This window comes from Anser brachyrhynchus (genome assembly GCF_964034855.1).
Source record: "Anser brachyrhynchus genome assembly, chromosome: 3".
NCBI lineage: Eukaryota > Metazoa > Chordata > Aves > Anseriformes > Anatidae > Anser > Anser brachyrhynchus.
Window position 1 is genome coordinate 5102613 of NC_137696.1, and position 19651 is coordinate 5122263.

At 46.5% G+C, this 19651-nt stretch overlaps 1 protein-coding gene and 1 long non-coding RNA gene across 3 annotated transcripts in view; one reads left to right on the forward strand and one right to left on the reverse strand.

The window, feature by feature from the left end:
* Positions 1-276: 276 nt before the first annotated feature.
* On the reverse strand, positions 277-5828 carry LOC308192238. Its single transcript, XR_013948671.1, has 2 exons — positions 5689-5828; positions 277-732 (listed from the first exon to the last, which is right to left on the reverse strand). It is a non-coding gene; the product is annotated as an uncharacterized lncRNA (long non-coding RNA).
* The window catches only part of JAG1 (jagged canonical Notch ligand 1), a 37064-nt gene continuing 23217 nt past the window's right edge, over positions 5805-19651 (forward strand). Inside the window, exons 1-3 of one of the 2 annotated variants that reach the window (XM_080585525.1) lie at positions 5805-6404; positions 7283-7588; positions 18209-18260. In XM_080585525.1, coding sequence (XP_080441651.1) covers positions 6318-6404; positions 7283-7588; positions 18209-18260 — 445 coding nt within the window. In that variant the 5' untranslated portion in view covers positions 5805-6317. Of the gene's footprint in view, positions 6405-7282; positions 7589-16899; positions 18033-18208; positions 18261-19651 lie in introns of those variants that run through there. The other variant, XM_080585526.1, reaches the window with a different exon arrangement.

Below are 19651 nucleotides of genomic sequence, written 5' to 3' on the forward strand. Positions count from 1 at the left end.
AAAAACCCTCCTTTGGCTACCTTGCACAGCTAACTTCATTGAGGGCCCACGAGACTCAACAGATGGGTCTCGGGACACCCTCATTAGGAATCGCGCCTGTCCCTTTGCATCTGGTGCCCTGCTCTGCTCTCATTAGCATTGCAGGCTCACAGATTCCTTAGCACGTGCTTCCAATAAATATCGGAAAGAAAGGAGGTGAGGGAAGCCACTGCTTCGAGCAGCAAGGAGAGGGGTCACCCGCCAGGCTGGGAAATCCTTCTACATGCACACACGGGCACACTCGCAGCCCCCGGGAGGGGGGACAATAAAAGGCAGCCAACCACAACCATGCACTTAAAGGGACAGGTGGGGAGTTGCTTCTATACAAATTGTGGCAGAGCCCCATTCGTTCCCCTCTGCCACAGTAAATAAAAATCATCATTATATAAATTAAAAAAAAAAAAAAACAGGCCAACACACAGATTGTGGATCTGCAAGAGTCCAAAGCCCTTTTGAGACATGAAGTGGATGCACACCATGTTATGCCATTACCTTCAAAGAAATTAATTGGTTTTAAGGGTCCGATTCAACAGCCAGGCTCTTTTCCTTTCAGGCCTTCGCCAAGCCCATCTTCCTGTCACAGTGCTGCAAACCAGCGTTGTCCTTCATCCTGCTTGGAGTGGTCCCTGACTTGGGGACAAGACGAAGGTGAAGGGAAATCATCTCCCACATGTGGTGTGTGTTACACAACTCCTGTGTAAAGGATGGAGACAAGGAAAGCTTACCATTTGTAGCCTCTTTGCCTAGGGCCTCGTCTTTGTACCACCAAGCATGCTATCCACCCTCTGGGGCCCGTGCTTTGTGTAAAAATATTTAGCTGATAGAAAAAGGTTCCTTCTGCCAGGTGGCAGGCAGAGCCAAGGGACTAGATAAATGCATGCCGCAGTGCCACCATAGATATGTATACCCCTACCTCCCTGGAGGGATGTTTCCCCTATAGATTAACAGGGTCACTCCCGCCCACCCGACTTTGAGATTTAACTCACTGACTATTCCAGCACACCCATAACTTAAGGTTTTCTGTTTCTTGACTGAGGCATGTTTATAATTTGGGCTGAATCCAGATTTTAGTAATCCTGACTCCCTTAAATGCTTCCTCATGCCAAATGAAGCAACTCCACTTAGGTGCCCCATGCGGGACTAAGTGAACCCGAGGCCCAGAATATCAGATCAGCCATGGAATAATGGAGGGCTAGGGCAAGAAATCCTATACTGTTCACCCGATTTAAATTTGCCCCTTCTTCTCAGTTGTTTCCTGAGCTGAAATGACACCCCTGCCTTCTTCAGTCTCGCACCCTTTAGGATCATTTGTGATTGAGAACATACTGAAGACATACTATGCATTTAACATAGAAAACAATGTATATGAAAAGGAAACTTCCGACATCTTGATGCTTTCATAACAAGAAAATGAAACTCGATCTGAGTGCTTACGCAATGCAGTTGGCTAAAAGAGCACCCTTGCAGAAAGCTGTGAGGAAAACCCTACCAGAAACTTGGAGAGCTCTTCAAAGCATTGGTTGTTTCTTGGAGACGGGGCTCGGCCTCAGTTTCAGCACAGTCATTTCTACGACTGACAGGAATAGCTGAGGTTACAGCTTATCAAATGGAAGTGTCATCTTGTCTGTGACAGACATGCCAGCACTGCTCAGTGTCACAGTCTTTGCACCTACTGGAAGCTACTCTAGGTTGATAAGCTGTACCCCTACCCAGACCTAAAACTGTAGTTGCAGCTCTCCCCCGTTTTTAGAAAGTGGGGCTTCGAGATCAAATGACTGGTGTGGAGGAATCCCACTGCTGGGGAGGATAAGAGAATGACAAAGAAATTGGGATCACAGGCTAACGTGGAGGCATCTGATCCTAAAGGGTTAACAGGAAAACAACGAGAAAGCAGGTTTTATATGCTTATAAATAAAGGAAACTGAAGGAGGAACGGTACTATTCTCTGGAACGGAGTAAGATCTCAATTTTAAGCTGTGACAGAAAGCAATAATGTTATGGATTCACTTAATGACAGCTGGATAAAACTTTAAAGCTCTACAAGAGACGTATTTTTTGGCTCTGCAACTTTTAACTCTTTTAAGGACTTTACTGGTTCTCACTACAGTCATTTCTGAGCTCCTCGCAGTCTTTATTTTTTCTTACTCTCAGAGCGTCCTCCAAATTGGATTCAGAGCCTCATTTTAATTTCAGGGAGCTAAGGCACTGAAGAACTAAGGTGGAAATTTCGAAGTCCCAAAAGACTCATGCACAATGTACAAAATGGGGCTTTGAAAATGCAATTCTCTTAAGCAACATACCCGGGGGAAGCAAGAAAGTAAGTGCCTGCAGCAGCAAGCTGGATTTGGGTCTCTGGTCACTAGAGCATCTTCTTCTCCAAGATCTTTGGTCTCATTTGGAAAGCTTGCCTAGCGATGCAGCTTCAAGAATTTGCCTGACTCTGAAGATGTGAAGCTTTTGCGGCAGTAGGCATGCGCTGCTCAGTGTTGGCAAACTGTAGCCGTTCTCCCAACCTCTGCCACTTGCTCAACTTTCCCAACACAGGTAGTTTTCTCTCCCGATCCATTTGTGAAATAGTCTTAACACGGGGTGTGGCCTCCCCACTAAACGCTTTCTAATTAGTTTCTAAATATTAAATGATTATGGAAGTGCAATTCCCATTCCACTCAGGTGATGAAAACCTTTACAGGAGTTCAGTCTCACTTTGTAATTAGAGAAATTAGCTTTCTAAGTTTAGATCACTCAACTGTGCAAATGGGTTCATCTGGTGGAATGTGTTGCTCTGAAATGTGTGTCAGCCAAGCAGCAGAGCACAGCCCCTATCTCTGCCTCTGCGACACTCGCCCAAGTGAGGAGGTCAGTTCCCGTACAGCAAGAGGAAAATGAAGTGTTATGGGTGTATTATAGGAAAGGTCTTATCTAAAAGCTCACTCATCCGTGATTAACTCTAGAGATATGGCTTTCTCCTTGCAAAAGGGATGCTTAACTCCTAGATAAAGGATTACCCAAGTGGATGGCATTGTCCCTCTTGCAGTCAGTCTTCCCAGAATTATATCTCAAACTGCAAGGAATGATTTTTGACAGTGGTTAATATAGAGAAGCAAAAAAGTAATTTAAGAAAATACTGTGTATAAAAAACTCTGAGGAGAAACAGAGGGCTCCTCTAGTCTCCTCATTTGCTGTGAAATGAGGTCGTCAAGCCTTATGAATTCTTTATGACTACAGATTCCACGTTTCAATGGATCCTTTTGTGGTAATCATTTCTCCTGGCTTATTGGTACAGGAGCAGACCCTCATGATTATGCAACCGTCTTGATCTGCATTACGGTAGTAAACAGTTTAGTCACTAACTTGAAAATGAGATGGATCAGGTCCCTGAACGAAGAATTTCCAGGGGCATCATTCCAAGCTTACCTTCGGGTATCACAAATCTAAGGAAATCCTGTGGGATTGTTCACAGCCATGATTCAATGACTCACAGAGCTTTAAAAGGAAATTACAACTTTCCTACCACAAAGCATTGACTTCGGGACACCTGACCCTTGTAGGCCAGGCGCTCCCTCTAAAGGCTGTGATCCTTGTCCCGTTGAAGTCCTGGGCATTCTCCCAGTGGCTTCAGTGAAGCAGGATCTAACCCCGCATTAGGAAACTGATCCAGGCCTGAGGCAAAGCACTGTCTGTAACGCCGGACCTTGGCACACGGGATGTTCATAACAGCTTCTAATGTGGATGTAATGTAATTATGTCAGAATAGGAAGATTAGCAGGAAGTAACTTTACGCAATGCAAAAAGCTGAGCACCAGACGTTGAAAAGTTCTTCACCGGCCTCAAAGGAAGGCATGTCGGCTCCACGCCCCGTGCGACATGGGCATGTGTAAGCACAGCGTTACACCAGGAGTTTTAAATGCATCACTCTTGGGCTACTCAAAGCACCCACAACTCAGGTCCCTCATGCACTTGTAGCAATTTGCACGTCACTGTGCATACACTGAAATGGGCATCTTAACAAAGATCCTCATGCAGCATAGCGCTGCACGCTCGATTGGTTTTCAGTGCGGCTTTTCAGCAGCTGAAGATCTGGCCAGGAGAGCTCAGTGGAAAAAAAGCAGGGGATTCGGACTTCGAGGGTGAAATTCTGCCCTTAATAAGTTAAGGGGATTTTGCTGCTGACTTCCACGAGGTCACAGTTGCTTCTGGGGCTGCAAGGGAGAGCGCTTGCAATACACTTCTACCCATGACTCACTCTCTGCCTCGGTTTACCTATCAGTAATACTTTGCATCTCAAGACACTGGGAGGCTTAATTCATTAGTGCTTGCAAAGCATTTTAGGTTGTCGGACGAGTAATTCTGTTTAAGGACAGCTACAGTGCTGAGTCACAGGCACTGTGGGAACCAGCACTTTAGATTTCCTAAGCACGGGAGTCAAACAGGTGGAGTAACCTTTTGCAGAAAGGCCAACTCCAGACCTGCCCTAGAGGTACACAGCCTCCTGGCAGGCAGCAGGGTATTTAAAGGCCCAGAGGAGCACATGTGTGGCACTCGTGAATGAGCAACATTTAAATCGGCTGTGGAAGGCAACGAGCACCCATCGAAAACAGAAGAGAGACATTGGTTCTTCTCTCACCCAACTGCAGCCACTTTGTGGGTAAAATACAATGAAGGTTTACCAGCCTGAGAAAAGGTAATGACCCTGAGGAGGGAGCGACTGATACTCTTAGAGCTTCTGGGCTGAAAAAGCCTGAGGAGCATTCAGCCATGTATCTCCCAGGCGTGCCAGAACCACTGGTACCTAAGTTTTGAAGTCGCAGATGGGAAGTGACCTGCAGGAGTGTGACTGAAGCATGAGCGTGGTCCTGCTCTTAGGGGCACGGGGTGCCAGCGGCCCGCAGCCTCGGACGGGACAGAGCTCACCTCAGCCAAGAACAGGCATGCCCTGTGCTTTTGCCATAGGAAATGAAAACAAAGGAGACGAGATTAGGTCAGAAATCTTGTTTTCCTCTATGCCACTGACTCTGGCGTGTAAAATAGACACTTACACATCCACTGCGTTAGATCGGGGTGGGATCAGAGACGGGGAGGTAAGAATAGCCGCTGGGGTCAGCCCAGACGTCCTGTGGCCAGGTTCCTGTCCCCAGCGCCTCAGGAAGAAGGGGACAGCGGCGCGGGGACAGCTCCCGCCGCGCTCACCCGGCTCCCAGAGGGGCGGCCCGGGGCCGTCCCGACCCGCAGCCGGGCACGTTCACTGCCCGTCCCCTCGCTCGGCACCGCGGGGTGCGCGGCCGTGCCCTCGGCCTGCCCCGGGCCCTGCGGCGGGGGGCGCCGCGGCTCCGCGCTGACAGCCCCGGGCTGCCCTCAGGGGAGCCGCGGCGGCCCCTGGGGGGCCACAACCCGCTCCTGAGGGGGGACCCCAACGGCCTCCAACGGTCCCCAACGGTCCCCTCACGACCCCCAACGGTCGCGCCGCCTCAGGTAGCGCGGCGGGCTGGGGCAGGCACCGCTCCTCTGAGGGAATTTTTTTTTATTTATTTATTTTTATTTTTTTTTTCCCGCTTGTTTTCGGGGCGGGCACCTGCGGAGCGGGGCTGCGCCCCCCGGGCCGGCTCCCCCCCCCCCCTCCCCGTCCGCTTCTCCGCCTCTCGGTGCCGGTACCTGCCTCCCCCTCTCCTCCTCCTCATGCATATGGATGGGAGCATGCGCGGCCGGGCGGGCTCCCCGCCTGCCGCCGTGGGCTAGATGAAGGCGAGCGGCGGCGGGGCTGCCAGACGGGCGGCCGGCTCGGGCGGTGCGTGTGCGGCGTGTGAGGGCGGGTGGGTGTGAGCGAGCGAGCCAGCGTGCGAGGGGGGAGCGAGCGGGGCCGCGGGGCCCGGGGGGCGGGGGGCTCGCCGCCACCTGAACGCGAGGAGAGGGGCGACAATAAAAAGAGGGACAGGAGGGGAGAGGAAAAAAAAAAAAAAAAAAAAAAGAGGGAGAGGCGAGGGAATAAGGAGAATAAAAGGAGGCCGGGCTGCCCCGCATTGAAGAGCGGGGCGCTATTGAAAGCGCTTGAAAAGCGGCGTTGTTCGGCGCGGGTGCGCGCCGCGGCCGGCGCGGTATATTAGAGCGGGGCGGCGGCGGCGGCGGGCAGCAGCGGCGGCGCCTCCTCCTCCTCCTCCACCACCACCTCCTCCTCCTCCACCACCACCACTACCACCACCACCTCCTTCACCACCGCCACCTCGTCCTCCTCCTTCCTCCCGGAGCGAGAGCGGCGGCCTGCAGGCGGGCAGCGCGGCGGCGGCATGCGGGCGGCCCGGCGGGCGGCGGGCTGCCTCGGCTCCCTCGGCTCCCTGGGCGTGCTGCTGGCCCTGCTGGCGCTGCGGGCACAGGTAGGTGCTGCGGCCGGGCTGCGCGAGCCTCTCGGGGGTCGGGGGGCTCTCGGGGTTCGCTGCTTTGCTGCGGGAGACCCGCGGGGATGGCTCCCGGCGGAGTTTTTCGGGGGAAAGTGTCCCAACCCCGAGCCTCCGGGAGCAGAAAGCGCCCCGGCGGGAGCGGAGGTGCTGCTGCGAACCCTGCTGCAGAGGTGGCCAGCGCACAAGTCCTGGCTGCAAGGCTCAGTTCCCCGGGAAGGGAAACTGCAGTTAGTGCATCGCTTGCTCTCCTAATTCCTTTTCTTTTTCTGTTTTTTTTCTTTTTTCCCTTTTTCCTTTTTTTTTTTCTCTTTTCAAATCAGTGCTAATTGCAGTGCTCTGGGTGACTAATGGGTAAGGGCTGAATTTCAGCTGGGCAGCCCGGAGGGTGGAAATTGGCTTTTTTTTTTTTTAACTTGTCCCAGCTGCACCCTGGAGAAAGCAGGGTGCCTTCACTGCCTCGCCTTGTGCCCTTCTGCATGCACTGGTTTGCTTTAGTTTTAATTCCAAAGGATTTAAAGGCTTTCCATAGTGCACTTTTTTTCTAGAGTTGTTACTTTATCTTTTTTTTCCCAGCATTAGTAGTGTTATTTAGTTGGAATGATTTATGAGCCTTTCCTATGGATGTCTGCTAGGGAAAAGCTTGAGGCAATTGCATTTTTTTTTCCTTTTTTCTAATGTTATGTGTGTGCTTCTCAAAAGTAAGCTGGTCTTAGAATGACTTTCTCCTGTCTGCAGAGTTGTTGTAGTTTGCGTTTGGGGTAAAAGTGAGGTAACCATGTTCTTGTTTCTCGTTTTTTCTTTTTGTTTGTTTGTTTTTTTTGTTTTCTCCTCCGCTTCTTTCTTGGGATTAACAGGTGACTCTAGCATCGGGACAGTTTGAGTTGGAGATCTTATCCATGCAAAATGTGAACGGTGAACTGCAGAATGGAAACTGCTGCGATGGCACCCGAAACCCAGGAGACAGAAAATGCACCAGAGATGAGTGCGACACCTATTTTAAAGTTTGCCTGAAGGAGTATCAATCGCGGGTCACGGCTGGTGGTCCTTGCAGCTTCGGATCCAAATCCACTCCTGTCATCGGAGGAAATACCTTCAATTTAAAGTACAGCCGGAATAATGAGAAGAACCGGATTGTTATCCCTTTCAGCTTCGCCTGGCCGGTGAGTGCGTGGCCTGCTCTGGCTCTGTGTTGGATGGTGCTGTTTGAGATGGTCATAGCAAGCTGAGCTCTGACTTCTCGTACCGGGGAGAGGGACCAGGATCAGGGAGGGAGCAGGCATCTTGGCAAGGGAGTCGGGAATCCACAACACAGAAATGAGTAAAATGTGGTGGTGTTTTTGTTTTTGTTCCCTGGGGCTCACAATGCACAGCCTGTTAAATTTGAAAGTCAGATGTGCAGCGAGGGGGATCTAAATGGGTCAGGGAAGCAAACCCAGTATCCCTGCACTTTACAGCATGAATAAGTCTCTTGAGAATTAGAAGGTCAGAAGTTCATTTTTTTTCAAACCAGTGAAGTCTTGGGCTGAAGCCAAAAGAGCAGTGGGTTAGGGGCTGTGGAGGGATCCCGTGTGAAAAGTGTGTGTCATAGCTGGCCTCCTTCCCTGGAGCGTGTTTGGGAAGGCTTCCTGCTTCCCCCAGGGGGAAATCTCACTGCACTGCTTGGTGTTGATGGGAGCTGCTGTTGCTGCTCTTGGTGAGCTGGTTGCCAACTTCCCTGGGAAGCTTGCTGTGTTTTAAGGTACGTGCAGATGCTAGCAGCTAAAGGCAGAAAACCCCAGCCTTTGCTTCTGGTCCATTTTATCCTCTCTGACCCACAGCGCACCTTTCCTGGCCACTTGGCTCTGTGGTCTGTAGATTCTGGCTTCCCTCTAGCTGTTTGCAAAACTTGGTGGCTCGAGGAGGTGGGACTTCTTGCCAGGCACTTTTCCAGTGGTAGTTTCAGCAAGTGCTGGTCAGCCGTGTGGGGAGATAGAGGACAGGTGACCCCTTCATTAGCTGAAGCCTGCCTCGTTTGTCACATGAGGAGTACTGGCTTGGACTTCAGCGTGTGTTGTTTCTTCTGGAGAGCTCAAAGGGGGTGTGCGAAACTTTGATGTGGTCAGCCCGGCAGAGGAGTCCTGTGCTTGCCGCACAGATCCCGAGGATTGTTTTTCCAAAACAGATGTTGTTTGGGATGGTGATACACTCGTGCAGGCTTCAGGGCTGTAGGGTTTGGGGGCTTGTGAGGCTGCCCCGGCCTTGGATGCCAGGAGGCGTGTTGCCTTGTGCCCAGCAGCATGGCTTCCAGGCAAGCAAAAATGGAGGATGACTGACATGGGGGGGCTTTTACGCACCCGTGACAGTCTGTTGTTTGGGCTGGCTCTCTGGGATGCTGTGGTATAAAAACCTTCCAGATTTATGCTCTTGAAACTTTTATTTCAAGATCACCTAGGAAACAAAACTGTTTCCCACCACCTCCCCTTCTCCAGAGGTGCTGAGCACACACTTTCCCAGTGACTGCCTTGGGATATGTTGATGCTCAGCAGTTTTGAAAATCCAGTCATCCTAACCTGGATGCCTAAGGTCATTTTTGTGAGGGGAGGAGGGCTCTTGCATGCATACCAGGGGAGGGGTGAACCTCGTTTCCTATTCTCCCTCGCTGCTGGTGAGGTAGACTTTCGGCACCCTCCAAAGCTTGGCCCTTCCTAGTCAGATAAGGACTGGTTGCTCTGAGGGCGTGGACTCTCTTTTTGGGGGAAAAAGCCCGCCCCAAAAGCATTCCTCCTCCAGTTGCGGCGTAGACACCCACTTTGTTAGTCCTACGGCCAAGTGCTGTAGGCAGCCATGTGTTCTTGAGGCGTCCTGTGCTGCCTCCTACCTGCCTCCTCTGTCAGTGGTGACTTCTGGAGTAGTGACGGCCGGAGAGGCAGAAGGGTGAAATCAAGTCTGCGTTTTAAGGAGATAATATTACGCAGTACAATAGCGGAATTAACAGAAGTATTATCTGTTGGAAGTACAAGTCCTTTCTTCTTTATTTTTCTTCCCCTAACATGAATGAGATAAAACTTGTTATCAAATATGCCATCAAAAGGATAAAGGATTTTGTAAAAATCTGAGGTATTTGAAGCTCTGCCAATGGCTGTAATGCTTGTGCTGCAGGTTTTGACTTTTTTCAGAAAAGTCAGGTTCATCAAGGACTTTTTTTTTTTTTAAAGTAGCCCCCTCCCCTGCTCCCAGTTATTCAAATGCCTGGAAACTGAAGCTATGCATATATAAAAATTATGTGAAAACTGAACACACCCCTACAAACACTCCCTTTCAGGGGTAGGATCACTGGGAAGGGAAATCTCCTGAGTAGAAGGAGGGCCTGGGGGTGCAGGGACCTTGGCAGAAGTTTCTTAAGCTTGTCTGCATTTTAGTGAAAGAAATGCTTTTATTGTCCTGCTGAATCTAACTGAGCACTGGAATCCTAGAACAGCAGCAGAACTCCAGTGCAGCCCCTGAAATGTGTAAAACTTGACAACTTCTGACGCTCTGGTTCCTACAACTGGAGTTTTTTGGAATAAACTCTTGCATTCCCATGCAGAAAGGACTTCTTGAGATTGCGATAACTGTTCTCAATTATCAAGCCTGCCTCCCAGCTTTAACTTCGTAGGACACGGCTTTTCGGCTGGCTATTGTGACTTTCAAAAAGCAGTGGAACAAAAGAATATCTAATGTGGCAAAGCTCTTATTTGTACTAAAACTGTGTCCACAAATCATTTTAGGAGTTTTGAAAGCTCTAAAGATAACCTAGTAAACTTAATTAGTCAAATCTGATACTGAAATTTCAGCACTTAAAACAATTTCTTTAGATGGGTTAATGCTGTTGACTTTAGTAAAAGCTTGAGACCAGCTTTGCATTTACAAATGTGTCTAATCATGAGAGTTTCCTCTGAATACATCCAAATGAAAATTAATAATAATAGGAGCTAGACCAAAATGTTAATCATATTGCACTTGAAAATGTATGCTCATCTCTGAATATGCATTATTTGTGTTCCTCTGTCCAAGGAAGGCTTTTCTTGGATGTTCCAGCTTGAGTCAGCAACATTAAGAAGCCTTGTTGCTTTAAAAATCAAACAAAAACAAAGCAATAAGAACAAAACCACCCCCAAAACGCCACCTCTTCCCACGTCAAGCTGCCCCTTGTGCTTTTTGTCAGAAATAGTTATATTGCATTAGAGGTCTTTATTTGTCGCACAAGAAAGGAATAAAAGAAAATGGTGTGCTTTAAATGGGTTGTTAGGTTTGGCTTTTAATGCTGATTTGAAGCAGCAGAGCCTTATTAATAACTCATGCAGTTTGCTGTTGTCAGTTTTGATATGTGCCCCTGTGAGTAATGGGTGTGGAGATGGTGGGCCGTAAATTCATTTAAGTGATTGGAGGCTTGACGAAGTTGCTAGGAAACAGGGCAGCAGACCAGCATAAAAGAACTAAAGTGCATCCAGAAAGCTACCCCTGCACTAGCTGGCAATTCTAGAGTAAACTGCAATAATATTTTTAAAAAATACACCTAGTACATTCATACTTTCATTTTGAGGCTTTAGTGACTTTCTTGACAGGCAAGCTTGGCTTATGAAGCCATACAGAAAAGTATGGAACAAAAGAATTTCCATGTTCCACTTGTCAAAGTCAGTCTCAACAAGTTTTGTTTCGTAGTAGACACATGCTACTCCCTGACATAAATCAAATCTCTTGGCTTTCTAAAAGAATCAAACGACATTCAAAGTGTGATGTGCCCTGTACCTCGAGGGAGCACTGCATAAATAACTAAGCAAAGCTTAGCAATAAACTTTGCTTTTATGTAAAGAGAGATCTTTTGCAGATTTGATGAGGCTGTGAGTAAGAAGCAGGTCAAAGTTGGCAATTCCTTTGGTATGCATGGCTCCAGTTTCAAATGTCTTGTTTATCCTGAAATTATGATCCTTGTAATTATTTAATATTGGGGCCAATTGCACCAACCCACCAGCAAACTACTGAGGTGGAAAAAAACCCTCCAGCATCTAAATAGCTTCAGTGTAAAATATGATGAAAAAGCGTTTTGAACATCTTATTTCCATCTTACTTTAAAACAGTAAAATATTCAGCCTTTCTCTCTTCTAATGATAAATCTTGCTGCTGCTGGTTTCTGAAGGTGTAAAAGACGTCCTCTGGGTAGGCATTGCTTTTTCTGGCTGGAGTGAAAGAGTTTTAATGTTGTCTGTTTAAGATTTGTGAACTTTTTCCCCGTCTTGACACAGGAGACTTCCAAAATACTAATCTGTAGCTGATTAAAGCAGCAGCATTTTGAATGTGATAGAAAAATATCACTTAATTGAACTGTGCATTTTTTTTAAACCAGTAGGTCACAATCATAAAACTAAAACTTGATTATTACTTGTTTCTCCCCCCCTACAGTTAACTTCTGAAAATTTGTAGTAACACATGCTAGGTATTGTTCCAGCCCTTCTTAAAGAATGTCTGATAAAATCATCTTGGAGCATAGGCAGATGAGAACAAATTTTTATAATAAAATGCATATTAATCGAGTAATACCCACACCCTGTCATTTGTTGTTGACTAATAATTTAAGAATAAATCTTCAGTGCTTAAAGTGCCATGTTTTGCCTAGGATTACTATCCAAAATGGAGCTGAGTATTAAATGACATCTGGAGCATAATTACCGTCCATGAGGCTGTTTTTTCCCAGGACTGCAGAGAAGCGATGCATCCATTCAGGGGTTTTGGACTTCTTACATGTTCTTAAGAGTTATTTATGTTCCAGTCAGTTCAGAACTTCATCTTCCTGGTAAATCCATTTGACTATATTACCATAATATGTCTAAAAATAAATCCTCATCCTGCCTGCTTCCAGAATTTTTGTTCTTGTTATAATAAAGGCCTGCTGCAATTTAGCTTCAGTGGCAGCTGGATTGGGCCTCGTGTTGAAGCTTATTCCTAAACTTTCTCAGCCTACATACGTCCAGCACTGTCAGCTTGTTTATGCAGCTGGAAGTCTGCATGTCTAAAACGAATTGCATAAAATTGATGCTTTATGCTTAAAATTTTAGTTAGGGAAACTTACTGCTTCGCTGTGGAATGAAGGCTGGAACAGAAGTAAACTAGTTCTGAAGCTGGTCAAGTTGGGCCTTAGCTAACTCCGTGAGATGATGTGCAGCTTGTGAGGCTTGTGCTCTCATACATGTCATTTATTCCAGCTTCAGGTCCTAAGTGTGATGCTGTGCAGTACATGCAAAAGCACATGCTACAGTTCTTAAAAGCATTAAAACTAAAGACAGGAATGACTTTGAGAAATCAGGCTAAACTTAGCATTTCTGAAGATGGATAGAAATCTTATGTTAATGGACACAGTGCAACTAATAATTTTAACTGGTAAACCATGTCCCTCCTATATGAGGAAAGATGTGAAAATTAGAAGTTGCTGCATTTGTTTCTTGTTTCTCTGGAGCTCGTGGTTCTGTGGTTGCTCTTCTACAGCATAAATTACACTCGTTATTGTTGTATTCAGAAGAAACTGTAAAATGTGAATAGAAGTGGTTAAAGTGGTTTGTAAATAGTCAAACATCCAGAGTCCTTTACCAGCTCAACCCAGTTCTTCTGCACTTAGGTAAATAAGTAGAAAGACTTCTTGTTCAGGCTTGCTCTATGTGAACCTGACTGTTTTGCTTGGCTGGCTACTAGGTATTCTCTCTATTAACCTTGCCACCCTTTTGTAACTGGTGCATTTAATTATCAGTGGGATGCTTTAAACAGGTAGGGGGACTGATAAGAGCAGGTAATCTGCTTGTTCGGGAAGGTTGAAAGCTACCATTGACATCTTGGCCTACCTGCTTGTCTTTGACAAGTGGGGCTCCGTGAGAAAATAACTCTGTAACTAGATAAGGTGCTGATAAAAGGCTGTTGTCCTGTGATGCGCCCCGGTAGCTGCGGTCACTTAAAATCATTAATTTAAAAAAGATTTTTTTCTTTTTTAAAGGAAGGGAGTGGGGGGGACCCCAAGTCTCCCCCCTCTCTCCCAGTACATTGTTTCATTAATGCATGCTAGTTTTATGATCGGAATACACTGCAGCCTGGCCACCCAGACAGGGGCACTGACTGCTAATATTAACCAAGAACAATAGTGTGGCCATACTGACTGCAGCGAGGATTACAGAACATAATGGGCTCTATCCAAAAATAATGCTAATACAGGACAAGCAACAGGAAGCAGCAGTAGACTCAGCATTGCTCGGCTCCCAGACAGACCATGGACTTACTTCACACAATGGCAACTTCAGTACATTATGTATTCACAGGACACTCATTATTCCAGTAGGTTGGCCAGATCAGAGATCAGGCTGGTTTATTGGACGCTTAAGCGTATGCATAGTTCGGATAGCGGTACTTCTGCGTCTGTCGTTTGGCAGGAGGGCGGCGGTTGTGTGTTGCAGAGAAGCTCTTGTCTTCACTTACTGAATGCTGGGGGAAAGTCATTCCTGAAGGTGCTCCTGTGTTCCTTTCTGTGGCAGTTTACCAGCGCTGACAGCGATGGAGGAGCTGCTCAGAGTGATGGCACAGCGTGCTGTGTTTTCACGTGGGCATGTCCCGATGGGACTCCTGGCTGGGCTGCCTGTCGAAGGTTTGGGCTAGCTCTTGGCCAGGGACTCTGAGGCATGAGATAGCTGCGACTCCAGCTTTGTTTACGTGCGCAGGGCTAGGAGAGTAACAGCTTTATGGGGTTGTTGCCTTAGCCTTATGTAGGCTGGCCCACAGAAGAGCTTCCTGATTATGCTGTGTTCAAGAAAGGGTCAAGAGGGTTTGGTTGTTTCCCGTTTCCCAAACATGTCATCTCTCTGTGTGAGGAGCCACTTGTGCTCAGCTCCTCCAAAGGATCATTACATTGTCAGGGTTTACTGGCTGACCACGGCACAATGCCATGGCACATCCGCACAGGGGTGTTAAGACTTGCTGTGTGGGAGGAGGGGCGCCCAAGTGTGAGCCCTGCTGACCTGTTGGAAGTGGCTTTGCGACGAGTCTTAAGTCTGTTCAGAGATGCCTTCCTCCCTGGCCCTTGGGCACCTTGAGATACTCCTTAGTTTCTCCCTTCCCTTCTTGTCCTCTTATAGCTGAAGGGCACAGGGCTTGCAGCAGCTCCTGGTAGTTTGCTGTGCCCCCTGTGACAGCCTCCTGGCCTTCTTCCCACAGTCGCAGGCAGTGCGCGAGGACCGTTCTGAGCTGGGTCTGCATGGCTGCGTGTGGCTGGCAGAGCACGAGGAGAGCACTGCTGAGCTTAACCTGCTCTCCTTGTTTGGCGGAGGAGGAGCAGGCACAGCATCCAGAATGCAGACTTCCCACTGTATTTGTCTAGTCATGGTTTCACATGCTCAGCAAAGCTCTGGCATGGTTTAACCACAAGGATAGAAGGGAAAGAAGTTTGACTGGTTGCAGCCTCTTTCAGAAAAGAGGCTGTCCTTTCGCTAATAAGCCTGATGTTTCGTTCTTGCTCTGTCCCACTGAATCGCAGAGTGCCAAAGTACAAAAACATCTCTTTTGGGTGGATGTCTGGATGAAGGGAGGGAAGAAGGTAATAAAGCAGAGAGCTGTAAACACCTGTGTACCTGGAGCTCCTAATATTCCATTTAAATAACCAGAAAAGAGGTTGCGTTGCCCTTTCAGACCCTTAAAAGGGAATTTCTCTGACGGATTTTAGTTTTCAAAGTTTTCTTTGAGTTGTATTATCAACGGACCAAGACTAAATCACGGTGTTTTGACACTGAGGAAAACAACTCTAGCACACGGGTGCGTTCTTTATTTTTTATTTTTGTGAATTTTTGTGAATTGTGGATGCAGCCATTTCCATCCTCTCATAGCTCAGCTCCTAGGAGTTTTGCTTAAATTTGACCACGCTGTCTTCCAGTCCTCTGGACAGATCAGGCTGTGGATGTTCTGCAGACTGTGCCAGCTTGCCATTCCTTTCAAGCTGCCTTTCCTCTCAAGCCAGAATCCCCGCCTTCTGGTCAAGCTCAGGTTTACGGTGGCTAATTGGGTGTGACTCTGGAAAGTTCAGTGCTGCCTTTTTGCCTAGGACGTTGCTTTGATGGAGTAAGGTGCATGATGTGGAATTCTTGTGTCTGGATATATATTTATTCAAAGATGGGCAGAGGTCATCTGTGGGCATGGGAAAACTTAAACCTCTTCGCTGTAAGTAGTCATTCCTGAGATATCTTAATTGTTGATCTATAGAGTGGGGATGATATGCACTTTTTAAAAATCTCGACGGTGCAGTCTTTGCACAGAAGTGCCTTTTATTTTGCGGGGGGGGGCAGGGATTGGTTAGAGGTATGTGGTGGTTGCACTGCTTGCTGCTCTCATGGGGCCATGGGTTTCCGTGCCTTTTGTTTAGGAGTGTCCCACACTGAACACAAAGTCTGGTCCTTTCTCTGCCCCTTGCTGAGAGGGATAGAGCCAAGAGATTAAACTGCCATTCTTTGTATCTTCCCTTTTCAGGATGGGCATTCCTCATTTAAAATATTCAGATGAGGTGAGAGGGGACACACAGAAACGAGAGAATTGCTAGGGTGGGTCTCTTCCCCTGGCGTTTTCTTTCCATCCAGCTAAGCAGAAGCATCTTTTCCCTTCACACAAACTCCTGTTGGAAAGTGGTCACACAAGTATCTAGCAACAGTAGCACTTAAAGCCAGGATTCAGCCTTTCCTTTCCTTAAGGGCTAGGTGTGTTGGTAAACAGTCCTGAGAACCAACCGGGAACTGTTGCTATGAGTTTAGACAAAATATCTTCCAAAACAATTATGCAAGGCCGAAAGGAAAACATCCTTAACTTTATTGGAAGTAGTGCAAGTTGCCATAATTCATTCTCTATATCATAATATTTTTTTCAAGCTTGCAGTAACATGTTGCGCTTCTCAGTGTTTGTAATTAAACCACTGAGGAAGCACCCAAGATAGGGTAACGTACATCTTAATGTGGCTCAGGAGTTATAGTTGGGTTTTGTTTTTTTGCTTTTTGCCTCTGACTTGTGTAAGGACTACTTAAATAGGCTTTAAACAGCATTAAATGATCACACTGCTTTTTCTGTTTTAGGAGTTCCTTCTGAGTTGAGAGACTTCTTATAGACGAGTCACAAGTAATGTCACTTTTATGAAATATTAACCAAAAATGGTGTGGCCATGGAGCCTTCCTGTAAAGGTTTGGGCGCATGTCGCAGCTTGCCCAGCTTTGCTTACTTTTTGAAGCATTTTCCCACAGTTATCAGTGAACGAAATGGAATCCTAGTCTGCTTTGAATATGAAACATATTTAGGCTATATTCCAAGCTGGTGTCCATCACAAACTAGGTTTTCATTCAGAGGCTGCATGCTGTGTCCAGTCGTGAGAAAGCAGTCTGCCTCAGCTCTTTTGTTTCTTCCCTCCCCTTCTTCCCCCCCCCCCAAGGAATTTGAGCTCTGCTTTACGCTTGCACCTTGTAGCAGCAGCTTACTCTCACAACTGTATTTTGGTTTCTGCTACAGAAAGGTGTTAAGCACTGCAGACTGCTACTGAGCGCAGATACAATTAAGAAATAAACCTTACCGTGCACAGCTTCTATGGCAAAGGATCAAAGTCCTTCATGGAGAGAGTTTATATCTGCTCTATTATTGTTCTCACCAGAAAGATGTTACTTTTATTACCTCATTTGTAGTTCTTATTGTATTTATCAAGTCATAGGGGGTTTTCTTATTTTTCTTTCATATTTTTCCTCAGCTTTTTTTTCTTTTGAGGGCTTTTTGGAGATTCTTTGTTTTGTGTCTTGAATCACTCTAAGTTTGGATATGGCTGGCTAAATAGCAATTTTTGGAAGATACAGCCTGGATACTATTATCTCAGGGCTGAGAGGGGGTGGGGGGTACGTTTAATGGCTCTTGTTCTCAAGTTGGGATTGAAGATAAAGGTGGCTTAGATGTAATAGCTGGCATCCTTCCAACCCGTGGAGTCACTCTGGTTAGTTTATGCTGATGATTATTATTACTGGAGTGCTGGAGAGCTCATTGGCAGGTTAGGCTGTCTGTAAATGTGACACGGGGTGGATAGCCCGGCTTCCCTTTCCCTGCTCTTCCAAATAGTCTGATTTTAGCCTTTGTTTTACAATGCTTCTCTCTTCCCCCACCCCCTTCCCACATCCATCAGTTCTTCCCTCAGTTACCTGATACTTGTGGGAGCTGCGATGGCCCTCATGCAGACAAAGCTTTCAAAGGGGGTGCTGAAAAGCAAAGTCCCTAGAGATTGCGCTGTCAAGGCAGAGCACCGTAATCTTAGCAACACTTCTTGCTTTCAGGGTGGCTGGGGGCAGGGAAATCAAGACTACTTTTCTCTAACTAAAATTCTTTTGAAGCAGTTCTTGAGAGCGGGGTTTTTGTTTGGGTTTTTTGGATGCTGCTATGCCAGTTCAGTGTTTTCTCTCTTCCACGTGCAGTTCTTCAACACATGCTCAATTGTGGCTACAGCATGGTGTCAAAGGCTGGGCTTCCTGGCTAAGTACATAAGACGCATTAATGATGACAAAGATGAGCTATCCAAGGTGAAAGGTCTTCGAAGTCAGACTGGATAAGGTAGCTTATGGGGTTTCAAGAAGATCACGTTCGTCTTAAGTATAACCTATTACCTATTTATGTTTTCAAGTATTCCATTTTAGGGCACAGACCAGGATTTTTTGGAATTAAAGTTGTATTATTTTTTCTTTAGGTTGTATGTGGCTTTGAAACTAACTCTTATTTTTCTTTTGCAGAGATCCTACACGTTGCTTGTTGAGGCTTGGGATTATAATGATAACTCAACTAGTAAGTACCTGTTCCTCTGCTTTACTTTGCTCAGTCTCCTTGGTTTCGGGTCTATTGAAAGGCCTTTAGTAGTCTACCCAGCCTACTGTGAATAGGGCACAAGGGGAGTAAAAAGCTCTCCTGCAGTCTGAATTATTCAGAACAACTACTCAGGGTTCTGCAGTAGCCTGTCCCCTTCTCATTGCCTCTAGAGGGTGAGTAACTTGCTCACTTAGGCACCAACAGTTTGATGCCTGAAAATAGATGCTGTTCTCCCCTCCTCTTGAGGGAGAATAAAAGTCCAGGAGTTTTTTGTGGGTTTTTGTTGTTTTCCTTTTTTAAGGAGTGATATTTAGAAGCCTAAATGTTGTTGACTAGGGACCTCTTTATAAACCATGTACTTGTCAAAACTGAACATGCTACATGTTAAAAAAAAAAAAATCTCTGTAGGACTTGATACAGATATTAATCTAATGAGTGTAGAAGAGGAGGAGAAACAGAAATGATAATCACTTCTTCCTTGGGGGTTGCATGTCTAGGGATTTATATTCAGGGACTGAAAAAATATTTACCAGACACCACCTGGTAGAGCTGGCTGGAAATCAAGGGTGGGAATCCTTCGCCTGGAATGTCTTCAGTTGGTTTCGGAAACTTTGTGCTGAGCTTTTACTGTTGGCTAAGGGAAGCTGTGTTGAGTCTCTTGGCGTTGTGAACTGTTCTGTATATTGCCTACTGCTGCTGAAGTAGGTGGGCAAAGTAGCTCTGTTCTCAATGTAAGGCTTTAATAGTGTGTGGTAAAAGCCACAGGAGAAAGTATGAATAAGAACTCGTAAACTTGTGATGTTACAAGCGTTTTTCCTTCAAGAAGGAAGCAACAGCACTGTGGCCCATCTAACCCAAATGGCTTGTAGACCGCTTTGGACTGAAACAGACTTCACAGAAGAAAGCCCCTGTAGAAATGTGCACGGTGCTGTGGTTTTCTGTTTACATTTTAAGTGGCGAAGAGCAGACTGTTCAGGAATGGCTTCTCTTGTCCAGGAACCTTTCTGCAGATCTGCTTTGAAGATTTTATTAATATATGTGTGTGCATATATACATGGGATGTCCTATTTAGTCATTCGTTCAAGAAGAGAAGTCCTTTGCAGATGATTAATCTGGCAGTGGCATCTGTGGTTTGCCTTACAACCTGCCATGTTCAATGCTTTTGCAGCACCTGTGATTTCAAGCCCAACCCCAGCACAGTAATGGAGATGTCTGGGAAACTTCTTGGTCTTGATTAAATGTGTTTTATGGAGGAGCAGAAAATAGATTGCTTCAGCAGCAGAATTGTATTAAAAATGGAAGATGCCTGAATTCAAAATGAAGGTTTTGTTTACAGTAGGATCTGAGGATTTTTTCAGACTGGGTCTCTG